We start from the raw sequence: 14276 nt of genomic DNA, 5'->3' as shown, positions 1-14276 counted from the left end.
AGAAAAATGACCTTCGCAATGGGGAGTGACATGGTTTCATGTTCTCTCAAAGCAGACAGCAGGGACCTAAGATGAGACAACTCTGACAGAACCGGGAAATCTCTGTACATACGCTCGCCACCTCCATTTACACAGGCGGGAACCCCTCTCCTGCAGCAGGAGCTGTGGAGGGCCATGGTCCCAGAGGGAGAGAGGCACCGCCCTGGGAAGGGGACAGGCAGCTCGTCATGATGGTTTCCCACACGTCACTGAGGGCGTGGGGTGGGGTCTGGGGGGGCGGTGGAGACGTAGTGAAATCTCTTCTCCGAGGCCATGTTCTCTCATGACATCTGTGGCTGGAAGCCCTTTCCCATGTTAAGTTCGGAGATGAAGGCCCACGTTGGGTTTCGGTTAAGGGTTTAGCGGAAGCTGACTAAAGATGTAGCCCAGGAGTTTCATAATACAATGGGTCTCGAACAGTAAATGCCTCCTCTAAGGCAGCACGCTGTCCAGAAAAGTTCCTCAGTTGGTGCTCTGACAGTTTAGGTTAAACTCTAATTTGATCGTCTTTTTCTTCCAATAGCCTTCTCATGTTTTATTTTCACATGCAATTCTTAAATGTTTGCACTGATGAGGCCAGTGTCTTAGGTTGTAGATGATACATGGTGTCTCTACGAGGTACATTAGCTGTGCCACTTACTAGCTCTGACTTTAGGAAAATTATCGAATCTGCCTGGCCTGTTTCTTCAGCTGTAGTAATACAGGAAAACACCAGTGCTGGCCTCCTGTAGTAGCTGTGAGCGCTAACCTAGTAAATGAGGACTACGCAGCAGGCACTCAACAAACGCCAGCCGTACTGTTATCACTCACAGTGAAGGCTTGGGACAATTCACTGGCAGTCACAGGTTTATTTGAAATGCAACAAAATCTTTGTTCTTTGACACAGGGGTGGGGTAACTTAGTCCCCAAAGCCTGGAGGTGTTTTTTTGTTTTGTTTTATTTTATTTTTAAGAGTACCAATTATATGGACTTGAAAAGGTAAAACTAGATTCTGTTTTTATATCTAATTAGAATAAACCACATTCAAATATTAGACTGAATTCAGTGATTAATAGCACAACTTTCTCAAATAGATTACTCTGATTTCCCCTACATTTCACAACACAAAGTTTATTAGCAAAATCATATATTTAATATATTCTGGGTCCTAGACTCTTACCAGATATGTCATTTGCAAATATCTTCTCCTAGTCTGTAGATTATATTTTCACTTCCTTGAATAGTCATAAATTTAGCTTTTGATAAAATCTTGCTTCCATATAAATCTATAGATACAGTTAACTTAAATTTGTTACTTGGTATTACATACAGAATGGACGGACAACAAGGTCCTACTGCATAGCAGAGGGAACTATATCCAATATCCTATGGTAAGCCATAATGGAAAAGAATATAAAAAAGAGTGTATATATATGTATAACTGAGTCACTTTGCTATACAGAAGAAATTAACACAACATTGTAAACCAACTATACTTCAATAAGAAAAGAAGAAACAGACTCACAGATATAGAGAACAAATTAGTGGTTACCAGTGGGGAGGCAAGATAGGGGTAGGGGATTAAGAGGCACAACTATTAAGTATAAAATAAATAAGCTACAAGGATATATTGTACAGCACAGGGAATACAGCCAGTATTAATAACTTTAAATGGAGTATAATCTTTAAAAATTGTTAATCACTATATTGTACACCTGAAACTTTCATAATATGGTAAATCAACTATACTCAATAAAAAAGAAAAAGAAAAACAAAAGTTTGTTAGTTGGTTTTTGAAAAAAAATTCTTTAAATTTAGATATAATAGTATTTCTCATAAAAATTTACTTCATTGTATTAACACATATTCAAATTACCAGATAAATATTTCTTATAGAATGTGGCCTGAACAAAAAAGAATAAAGCCTAGGTTATGATGGGACAGTTACTTCTGGTTTTCTCACGTGATGCAGGTTGTCATGGAGGGTCTATCAGATTCAGCGGGAAGTGGAAGGTCAAGGGGCACCGCTGTCAGGCTGCGACCTTTCTTATCTCACCCAAGAAGTCATAGGTCTGCTCTGAAATGTCGAAAGGCTCATGGAGCCCCGCTGGCGACAGCAGAGCCTGGAGGGCGCCCTCGTTTTCTTGGCTTTGCTTGAGGAAGTCGGCGATGACCTTCCATCGCGCGGCCTCGGTCTCCTCCTCTGCCCACCTGAACGGAGGCAGGAGCGCAGAGTGGAGGAGGGGAAGCGCGCAGTCGTGGTAAACCAGGAGGAACACGGCCTTCTGGAGCTCCTTGTCTCTCTGCGAAAACACCGGCACCACCAGTGACTGTGAGTGGACCCAGCTCGTTACTCCTCAAGTGTTACACTGGACGAGCTCTGTTAACTAGAAGCCGTCTAGGGGGTGGGAGGGAGGTGCGTCAGTGTCTGGCAGCTCAGTCAGGACGTGGACACAACAGGAGTCACCGCGGAGAGAGACAAGTGGTTCTCTCTGAGGGTCTGCAAGGGGCTCCTTGAGGCCAGAGTGCCCCCTGAGTGCCATGGACATTCCATCAAGCAGATGGGGTGCCAGAGTCTAATTCCGGGGACGAGGGTGCGGTTCCAGGTAAACGGAACTAAGACACGATGTGAAGTCAGCTGTATTGCTGAATGAGGCCAAGGTGATACGGGGGAAGGGTAGCAAGGGCTCTGCGTGAAATCCAGAGAAGGGAGCCCCAAGCAGTAGGAATGTGTTGTCAGCCCCGCCTCCCCTTAACAAGAGCTGGGCAACACCCACACGGGCAGCGGCCCGGCTCCCAGCCGGGGTGGGCATCACAGCCGGGGTGGCGGTCTCCACTGCGACGTGGCCCCCGCAGGCTACCGTGTGTGGAGAGGCAGCTCCTACAGGCCCGAGGCCCAGCACCTGTCCACTGCCAAGCTAGAAGGGCATTAAACCTGCCAGTTTTAGTCAAACAAAAACTCAAATAAGGATACCATATATACACTTTTTTTTTTCAATTTTTAGTGTCTTTGTTCTCCCGTGATTCCTTGAGGATAATGAAAAGTTCAGATTAGTCGTCCTAAAACCATGGACCATGGGCCCCATGCAGCCCACTGCCATCTCTTTTTAGAAATAGTTTTACAGAAAACAGTCCTGCCCAGGTGTTTACATATTGCCTGAAGCTGCCTTGCGTTACAGTGGCAGAGCTGGGTGTTTGAGACAGACCACATGTGGCCTGCAAAGCCAAAAATATTTACTCTCCGGCCCTTTACCAGGAAAGTGTGTCAATCCCAGACTAGAGCAGTCAAGCCACTACTCACTGATCACCGCAAGTTCTGTAATGACCACACTCTCCGGCCACGTAAGCACAGCCACGCCTGCTTTCAATGTGTGCTACAGCTTATGCCAATTTTCTTCTTCCCTCTCCTTACCTGATACGGACTTTGAGAGCTAGGGGAATTTTTTTTTTTTTTAAATGAGAGAAATTTGATCGCCAACTGGGACACTTTGGCTTAGAAAGTTCCCCTCAGTTCAATAAACTCAGTGATCTGAAATGACTGTCTCGATCAAGTGTTTCCTTTTACACTTGGAATCCATCACCCATACCCTTCTGGGAAGGTGTCTTTGCAACCGTAATAACACCGTTTAACTGTCAAGAGGGATTAGGACCATGGTTACTTCAGCTAAAAAAGAGGCATGATTAGGGTGTGCGGCAGACACGGAGCACAAAACGTGTGACGCTCGGGGTGCACAGTCACGTTACCTTCTCTGATCTTTTTAAGGTACTCTCTTTCTCAGCCCAGGAACTCTAAAAAGCAAACAGAAATATTATGTTAATCCGAGTATTCACAAGTCTTTGCCACACCTCTGCAACTTCACTCTGTCATTAAACTTACGGACAGGATTACAAACGCTGCACAGATCCTGCACATGTAAGGAGTGAATCTCTAATTAGGTATCGAGTGCTAATGACCCAGAACCAGACTGACTAGGCGGGAGGCATCAGTGAACGATTCCTCAGAAGCCCGTGATGCTTACAAGTCAAAACTAATTTAAGAACAGAGAATCAGTGCAACGCTAACACATGCGTGCAAACTGCACCAACGCAGCACCTAAACAATAAAATACCATTACGCTTTCAAGGTAAGACAGTCATGAAAATAGACAATTCTGCCAAATACCATACTCCTCGACAATTCTGTTTGCCGAGATGAGGACAGGGGACAGGGAGAGGTAGAATGAAGTACAGCTTTGCAAGTAAATATTTTCAATCTATGCATCAAGTTTCACAAAAGCTTCTTTAAAGAAATAAAAAACCCAGAGTTCAATTAACCCCACAGAAGTATGAATCAAAGACCTTCCAGGGCCCAGCATGGTGCCTTAGCCATAGCGGGCTCTCGTGAAATATCTGTTGAATGAATCAATGTATGTACGTTTTGTATAACGAGTAAATATTAATATACTAATGCTTTATAGGGGAAGAAAGAGAAATTCTGCATTAGCTAACTATAGTGCCAGATGAGCTTGTCTGAAATTACAGATAAGCATATGCCAAGAACATTTTCTTACATCTTTTTGCTAAAACCTCATCATTGCTGTTGACACCCCCTCCCCAGCCAAACCAGCAAGTGAAATCAGTTTCAAAGTCTAATAAAAACCTCTGTAGACGATGCTTCCTCCTTCCAACTCCGCCAGGCTGTATGGCCTCCCTCCTTCTCAAGAGGACTCACCTCCCAACACAGCTCCCCTCCCTCCTGCGCACGTGCTTTTCCACGTCTCTGTGCTGTCCGGGGTCCCTAAAGCAAAACCCTTCATGGATTGCCCACCACCTACCACACTCTTCACCCACAGGATGAGACTGAGATCGCCCTTGACCGTCTACAGACGACATCCGACAGGCCAGGCGGGGTCGTCTGCTCTCCTCAAGAGCACGCCCTCTTCCCTCCTGCCTCAGAGTGTTTGCTTGTGCTGACCCTCCCACCTGTGATGTCTTCTTCTCCCGTCCCAGTATGTCGAAACCCCGCTTGGCCCCCAGGCTTTCATTAGGTGCATCTCCCTGAGGACATCTTTAATGAAACAGGCTCCTGATCCTTACATGCTGCCTCCTTTAAATCTGCAAGGACCTGGATTACACATCCCCTACGGCACTTACGTTATCTGAGTATTTGCGTCGCAGGCCTAATACTTGTCGATTCTAATATTTAAGTTGAACTTTGTGAAACTGCCGTTTTTGAAGGCCAATAAATGGCTAAAGATTAGAGATTTCACATGGTTCAACCTAATATCCAGCTGCTTTTTCATACAACAGATAACATACTTCAAATTAAAATAAAAATGATATGCAGGCCCTGATTCTCCCCTGAAAACTCAGTCAATTTATCTAACAAACCATTTTGGATTTTTGCTCTCAGGACACAATTGGTGGCCACCTTAAGTCAAGGAACAAACAATAGGGAGGAGATTGCAACGGGGTAGAAGGCAGGCACTCCGTCTGCTTACGGGGTCAGGGAAGGCAGCCCTGGGGAAGTCACCTCCATAGTAAGAAAGGACAGATGAGACCAAGTTAGCTGGACAACAGACAGGGATCGGGAGACATCATCCAAATAGGGAAGAAACGAACCCCACAGAAGCCTACAGCTGGTGTCAGAACTCATTGTGCAGTATGTCTAACCGCCTTTAGGACCCGCCAGGCTTCCATCATGATGCACACTACCCACCCTGAGCGCATCCATCAGGTCGGGCTGCTCCAGGAGCTTGGGGAAGGTGGCCAGCACTGGATTACTAATTAAATCTGAAATACAAAAGAATAGAAAGGATTTTCTATAAACTTCAGCCAATGTGTTTTATAGCAACAGACATAAAAACATGCATTCAGATTGAAATGACTGTGCCACGTGATTTGCTGATAACACATTCTACCCACGTTAACCTCTCGGAGGGCTGGAAGCTGCCCCCTCGGCCTCCATCTGCCCCTATATCCACACCCCGGGGAAGTCTGAAATGAGTCTGGTACCAAGTAGGTAAAGCTTTTAGGTGGGAGTAAAGTGGCTCTGAACAGAATAAGACTAGAACATTTTGTTCTTCTATGTTTTTTTTCCAACCTCTCTTTCCTCCTCATGAGTGTGGTGCGGTAAGAGAAATCTTCCAATTAGGAGGCGCCCACACTCTCAGGAGGCTGAGTGGGAACGAGGGGCACCAAGGGAAAGGAGGTGGAGGGCGGGCAGCTCCTGCCCAGCCTGGGGCCAACGGATGGTGCTGGATGACATCGGAAGGAATGAGGAGTTGGGGATTCTGACCACGTGCCTACATACTGTGCAGGAGAATACTGATATTTCACAATCAATAGTGGCACGTGGAGGGCTGTGCAAAGAGGCCCACCAGGAAGGACACTTCAGAAACGGCAAGGGCAATGACTTCTATAATCTTGTGTCCTCAGCAGAGAAAAATCCTCTCTCTAGGTCTCACTAAGTTTATTCTGATGCGCAGATTCAAATGAAGCCAACGATTCTGAGTAGGCTTCTCCCTACCTATAGGAAAACTAATAAGCCTTCTCTTTAAGGAGTCGGGTCGTTCGTGAAGTTTTTCTGGAGTCGTTGAAACAAATTCAGAGGCAAGTGACGACTAAAAGGCTTAAACTGTCCTTCCTTTAGAATTACAATTATTCCTTGAGAAATGTTGGTGCTTCTCTGACTCTAGGTAGTTCCATTTCTACCTACCTATCCAGGTGGTGTGTCCCTGGGAGGGGACTCGTGTCTAACCATGAACTCCACTTGTCCATGAGAGCCGAGTCATCATGGGGCTCTCTCTCCCTCTCACTCGATTCTAGCCACACTGGCCTGCCTTCAATTTCAATCTCTCCAGTGCACTCCGGTTTTCTTGCCTTGGGTCTTCAGACACGCTGGTCCCTCTATCCAGAAAGGATCCACCCCCACCCATCTCCCCTGTATGTCTAACTCCTCTCTCAGGTCTTCTCTTAAATATTCCTTGCCCAGAGAAGCCTTCCCTCATCCTATGAATTAACTCAGGTCTTCCTAGGGTACGCTCTTGTGTATTTCCCTTCAGAACACTTGAGGTTGAAAAGGATTATTCATATAATTTTGTGTTTGAAGTCTGTTGCTCCACGAGAGTAGGGATGATGGTGCCTGTCTCATTCATCACTGGGTCCTGGCACAATGCCTGGCATATACTAGGCACTCAATAAAGAATATCCAATAAAATTCAACTTTCTCTGGAGGTAATTCTTACAACACATGCATATCTCTGTGCAAGTTCAATCATGTGTGACAGCTCACTGATTTTTTTAAAATCACTTTTTAACATTTTACTTGGAAAAAGTTTCAAGCTGACAAAAAAGTTGCAAGAATAAAAATAGAACCGCTGAACACCTCTTACCTGGATTCACCAATTTTATTGATTTTTAAACTTCTTGCATTAAGAACCAGTTATTTTGGGTAATTTTGGTCTCTTTCCAAAAAAGATGATATACATATCAAACACGTAGTAAAAACATTATTGAAGACATTAAAGGAAAATATGATTATATCTGCAATTTAGGATCTCAAGTCCCCAGAATCTGAAGGTAAAAAGTGTATATCGTAAAGAACGCAACACGTCCGGAGCTCACACAGGAGGCACGCTGAGCACAGTGCTTCGCGTCTGAAGTAAGTGGTTGACACTGATGCTATTCTAAATATTTTATTCCAAATGTCACCTTCAGAAGCAGAAGATAAAGGCTGGCAGAGGTTACATTTACTCAAAGCATGATGCACTGTTGTACGTGAGGAAACTGCAAAGACTTCTCACCAGCACTGTGCATGCTCATCCTGTCTTTCAGGAGCACGTCACCAAGAATCTGGCGATAAAATATCAACAAATGAACGGAGCACATACTTCCAATTAATGTTTCCGGCAGTAGACTATAAAAGAAGAAAAAAAAATGTATTCATTAAACAATCCCCTATGACCCAACCTACGGTGTTTTTAAAATGTATACTTATTACTCGAATGAAGAGTTTCAAGTTCTGCTTCATTATTGAAAAAAATTTTTAATAAGTTTGAGGAAAACTTCCACTATAAGTTGACCACGTTAAACTTCAGAAAACTTTTATTTTTACGTGTGTACTTTCAAGTTGCGACTCTGGGTTACCGTTCCTGTGTTTCCATGTTCGCATATACAGCCATGTTAAATGTCGAATAAAAAATAAAAGTCATCAATTATGTGCTTTAGAAAGAACGGGACTAGTCAGCTACAAGTTTTAACAAAGCCATGTTGCCACCTCACCCGATGTGACGAATGCAGAGGAAACGAGTTCAGACTGTTCCCAGTGCTGGGTGGAACACAGGAGGGTGTGGCAGATCAGACTGAATTCTGACTCTGCGGTGCTACCTCCTAGCTATGTGATTTGGGGTTAATTATTTATTCTCCTTGTGTTTTGGTTTCTTCATTTGCAGAACACAGATAGTCATAGCTGCATCTCAGGTTACTAACAGGATTACAATGAGGTAAGTGTGGAATGCTTAATGCAATGCCTGGCACATACTGTAGCAAGGTCTCAAGGACCAGAAAATCTCAATATTGAAGTTACACTGATATCAGCTTAAAATGGACTGGAAGACCTTTAGGATGTTGTGTGTAATCCTCATGGTAACCACACACAAAAGATGCATAGAATATACACAAAAGGAAATCAAAATGTATCATTACCAAAAAAATCAATTAAAAACACAGGAAGGCAGGAAGAGAGGAAAGGAGGGACAAAAATACCCTTAAAACATACAGAAAACGAATAACAAAATGGCAATTAAGTCCTTCCCTATTAGTAATTATTTTACATGTAAATGGATTAAACTCCCCAACCCCAAAACACAGATTGGCAGAATGGATTAAAAAAACAGGATCCAACTATATTGTGTCTACAAGAGACCCACTCTAGATCTAAGGACATTCACAGGTTGAAAATGAAAGGATAGTTAAAGATATTCCATGCAAATAGTAAAGAAAAAGAGAGCAGGGATAGCTATACTAACATCAGACAAGACAGACCTTAAGCCAAAAAGCTGTTACTATGAAAGATATTATATAATGATAAAACGGTCAATTCATCAAGAAGATATAACAGTTATAAACATATACAACAGACATCAGAGCTCCTAAATATATGAAGTAAACAGTGACAAAAGTGAAGAGAGAAATAGATCTACAATCATAGTAGCGGACTTCAATACCCCACTTTCAATAAGGGATAGAACAACCAGTCAGAAGATCAATAAGGAAAGAGAACTTGAACAACACTGCAGACCAACTGTAACTGGCTGACATATACAGAACACTCTGCCCAATAGCAGAATATGCATTTTTCTCAAGTGCACATGGGACATTCTCCAGGACATTCTCCTAACATACGTGGTCATACATTAGGCCACAAAACAAGTCTTAACAATTTAAAAGACAAATTATACAAGGTATATTTTCTTTTTTCCAAAGTACATTTTCTTTTCAACTTTTTTTTTTTTTTTTTTGCGGTATGCGGGCCTCTCACCGTTGTGGCCTCTCCCGCTGCGGAGCACAGGCTCTGGACGCGCAGGCTCAGCGGCCATGGCTCACGGGCCCAGCCGCTCCACGGCATGTGGGATCCCCCAGGACCGGGCACGAACCCGTGTCCCCTGCGTCGGCAGGCAGACTCTCAACCACTGCGCCACCAGGGAAGCCCCCAAAGTACATTTTCTGATCACAATGGAATGAAACTAGGAATCAACAGCAGAAGGAAAACTGGAAAATTCACAAATATGTGGATATCAAACAACATACTTTTAAGCAACCAATGGCTCAAAGAAGAAATCACACGGGAAATCAGAAAATATCTTGAGACAAATAAAATGAAAATACAACACACCAAAACTTATGGGATGCGGTGAGAGCAGTGTTAAGAAGGAAAATTTATAGCTATAAATACTTACATTAAAAAAGAAGAAAGATTTCAAATCACCAACCTAACTTTACACCTTAAGGAGCTTGAAAAGAAAAACAAATGAAACCCGAAGGTAGCCGAAGAAAGGAAATAATAAAGATTAGAGCAGAAATGAACAAAATGGAGAATAGAAAACTACAGAGAAAACCAATGAAAGCAGAGCTGGTTCTTTGAAAAGACAAATAAAATCGACAAACCTTTAGCTGGATTGATTAAGAAAAAAAGAGAGAGACTCAAGTTACTAAAATCAGAAATGAAAGGAGACATTATTACTGATTTTACAAAAATTACAAAGGATTATAAAAGAGGACTATGAATAATTGTATGCCAACAAATTAGATAATCTAGATAAAACAGACATACTCCTAGAAACACACAACCTACCACGACTAAATAATAAATACAAAATCTGAACAGACTTATAACTAGAAAGGAGACTTAATGGTAATCAAAAACCTGCCAACAAAGAAAACCCCAGGACCAGATGGCTTCACTGATGAATTCTACCAAACATTTAAAGAAGAATTAATACCAAACCCTCTCAAACTCTTCTGAAACACTGAAATGAAAGGAATACTTCCAAACTCATTCTGTGAAGCCAGCATTATCCTGATACCAAAGCCAGACAAAGACACAACAAAAAAACTACTGACCAATATCCCTGATGAACACTGATGCAAAAACTCCTCAACAAAATACTAGCAAACATAATTCAACAGCACATTAAGTTTTATACACTATGACCAAGTAGGATTTATTCCTACAAGGCCAGGATGGTTCAAAATAAGAAAATCAATCGATGTAATACACTAGACTAACAGAATCAAGGAAAAAAAAAAACACGTTATTTTCTTAGCTGATGCTGAAAGCATTTGATAAAATGCAACATATCTTCATAATAAAAACACCCAACAAACTAGGAATAGAAGAAAACTATCTCAACGTAATAATGGCTGTATGTGAAAATCCCATAGCTAACCTCATACTCAATGGAGAAGACTGGAGGCTTTCCCTCCAAGATCAAGATCAAAACAAGGATGTTCGTTTTCACCATTTTTATTCAACATATTACTGGAAGCCCTAGCCAGAGCAGTCAGGCAAGAAAAATGAATAAAAAGCATATAAGTTAGAAAAAAAAGAAGTAAAATTATCTCTGTTCACACACAACGTGATTTCAATATTGAAGTTACATTGATATGTGATGAATGCAGAGGAAACACACACACACACACACACACAAAACTGTTATAATAAACAAATGCAGCAAAGTTGCAGGATATAAAATCAACATACACAAATCAGTCATGTTTCTATATACTAACAATGAACAATTTGAAAAGGAAATTAAAACTTTAATTTCATTTAATAGCATATCTAATAGCATTGAAAGAAAGAAAATACTTGGATCATCAAAAAATCTAGAAACAATAAATGCTGGAGAGGGTGTGGAGAAAACGGAACACTCTTGCACTGCTGGTGGGAATGTGAATTGGTTCAGCCACTATGGAGAACAGTATGGAGGTTCCTTAAAAAACTACAAATAGAACTACCATATGACCCAGCAATCCCACTACTGAGCATATACCCTGAGAAAACCATAATTCAAAAAGAGTCATGTACCAAAATGTTCATTGCAGCTCTATTTACAATAGCCCGGAGATGGAAACAACCTAAGTGCCCGTCATCGGATGAATGGATAAAGAAGATGTGGCACATATATACAATGGAATATTACTCAGCCATAAAAAGAAACAAAATTGAGCTATTTGTAATGAGGTGGATAGACCTAGAGTCTGTCATACAGAGTGAAGTAAGTCAGAAAGAAAAAGACAAATACCGTATGCTAACACATATATATGGAATTTAAGAAAAAAAATGTCATGAAGAACCTAAGGGTAAAGCAGGAATAAAGACGCAGACCTCCTAGAGAACGGACTTGAGGTTATGGGGAGGGGGAAGGGTGAGCTGTGACAGGGCGAGAAAGAGTCATGGGCATATACACACTAACAAACGTAGTAAGGTAGATAGCTAGTGGGAAGCAGCGGCATAGCACAGGGATATTGGCTCGGTGCTTTGTGACAGCCTGGAGGGGTGGGATAGGGAGGGTGGGAGGGAGGGAGACGCAACAGGGATGACATATGGGAACATATGTTTATGTATGACTGATTCACTTTGTTATAAAGCAGAAACTAACACACCATTGTAAAGCAATTATACCCCAATAAAGATGTTAAAAAAAAAAAAAGAAAATACTTGGGAATAAAAAATAGAAATAAAATTTCAAATATTGAGATTTCAAAATATAATCTGGAAATACAAGTGAGTGCTTTAAAACCTGACACCTGGTACACACTAAATACTTACTGAGAATATTGAGCACCAGAATTAACCTTAGCAGATACTCAAGAAAATGTCTTGAATCATTCTAAACACACATTTTCTGTGTTATTTTTAGAAATACATGAACTCTGTCACTAAGCATGAAGAATGAGCGTATAGGAAATCTCGAAAACCTTGCAAACAATGTCCTCTACCAAGAGGAAGATGTCTTTGGGCTAAGGGAAACCACCTAAAGTTAAAGGAGACTTTAACTTCAGAAAATAATCCTTCACTCTAACTTCTAGGATGAGAATTTTAGAAGGGAAAATTAATCACAGAGGTAACATCCAGGCTTCCAGCCTGCTGAAAGAGAGCAGAATGAACGTGACCCCAGGGATGGTACAGGAGTAATGAGTTCCTATGACTAGTTTCACAGAATTTAGATACGTATCCTTGACCACTCCCTAACCCTTGCATTCTAGAAATGCCCCAAAACACAAGATAGATTCTCTTACCACACTTATATTCATATAGAGCATTTCATGCACAGAGCCAGAAGTCACCCTTTTCCAGCCCCGCCAAAATTCTGATCGTGCATAGCCCTGACCTAGATTTCAGGTTGGCTGCAGGGGAACATTTAAGCTGCCTCGATGCCACCACATGCCTTCTCGGTGTTCATGCTGTGATTCCATGTTGTTCTACACCCCGCCCTCCGGTCTATGGGACATGTGGGCAGTGTTTCAGCAGCATGCCCAAACTCATGTCTCATGCTGAAAAACAGACATTAATTCTACGAGGGGAAGGGGTGGAACCTTCCTTCCATTCTCTCCTCCCCTTCTCTCCCAGATCGGCCTGCTCTGTCTGGCAGGCATCGCGGCCAGCCTGCAGTGGAGGCCTTCAGCGCCCACAGTGCCGGCACTCCTTTCCTTCTGGTACCTCCCCATAACACGAAGCAACGCTGCTGGCTCTTTACCAGAGCTTCCTTTAGGGAAATCCTTTGATTTTCCCAAATCCAAGGTGACCAGGAAGCTCTGAGCTGAAGAAGTAAAGATATACTTCTTTCTGACCTCACAGACAGACCAACAGAAGGGCAATAAACATGATACTGGGCCCCCGGCAAGCAACACTATTACTTCATTTATTTTTAGCAATGATACAATGGAAGTAAAAGAGAAAAAAAGATGGCATACATCCAGAGAGCAAAGGAAAACAAACAAATTTGTAGCAAATTTATATACAGGCATGTAGCCTACTGCCACAGACCAGTATGTCTCGGTATTCAGAACCCGTGCTCTGGGAGTCTGGGTCTAAATTCAGGGCTTTCCCTCATCAGAGGCTTAAAAGCATGCATTTGGCCAAATCACACCAAGTTAAACCCCATCAAAAAAACAGCTCCCAAATCAGAAAGGCAAGTCTTGGTGAAACAGGAGGACCTATCTGCTCCCTCTTCCGTCTCAGCTGAGGGTCAACATGACCAGAGTTGTCTCCATAACAGGAGACCCAGGGACAGGATTCTGGTGCTGTTTCTTTGGTCAAGGAGACGAGTCCACGTTGATTCATCGGATTTTCACAGGGCTCCTGACAGCCAAAGGAGACACACACGGAAGACTGCTGGCTGGTGAGAGGGCAGGATGAAGCCAACCAGCAAGGATACTGGGGAAACTGGGCACTAATGCAGATTATAACTGGGCTTCCCACCCTTGGCCCTGCCCGCAGTTTTGTAGGTCCCTTGGCATAACAAAAAGAGCCCCGTCCTTTCTCCTTCAAGCAGAGAAATCTGGCTAAACAAAGATGAAGGGTTTATTCATTTATTTTTATTTTTTTTAACGTCTTTATTGGAGTATAATTGCTTTACAATGGTGTGTTAGTTTCTGCTTTATAACAAAGTGAATCAGTTACACATATACATAAGATGAAGGGTGTTTTTGTTTTTGTTTTGTTTTTTCTTTTGCGGCACGTAGGATCCTAGTTCCCCAACCAGGGATTGAAC

At 42.4% G+C, this 14276-nt stretch overlaps 1 protein-coding gene across 1 annotated transcript in view; it reads right to left on the bottom strand.

The window, feature by feature from the left end:
- Window positions 1-1928: 1928 nt before the first annotated feature.
- NPHP1 (nephrocystin 1) overlaps window positions 1929-14276 on the bottom strand; it is a 62582-nt gene continuing 50234 nt past the window's right edge. The window contains exons 17-20 of the mRNA XM_082672054.1: window positions 7803-7915; window positions 5717-5790; window positions 3763-3807; window positions 1929-2321 (exon numbers count right to left, since the gene is read on the bottom strand). Coding sequence (XP_082528180.1) covers window positions 2049-2321; window positions 3763-3807; window positions 5717-5790; window positions 7803-7915 — 505 coding nt within the window. The 3' untranslated portion in view covers window positions 1929-2048. The remainder of the gene's footprint in view (window positions 2322-3762; window positions 3808-5716; window positions 5791-7802; window positions 7916-14276) is intronic.

The sequence above is a fragment of the Grampus griseus genome (assembly GCF_964374135.1).
Source record: "Grampus griseus genome assembly, chromosome: 15".
Lineage (NCBI taxonomy): Eukaryota > Metazoa > Chordata > Mammalia > Artiodactyla > Delphinidae > Grampus > Grampus griseus.
The sequence above is the reverse complement of the archived record's forward strand: the minus strand, read 5'-3'. Positions and strand labels throughout refer to the sequence as shown.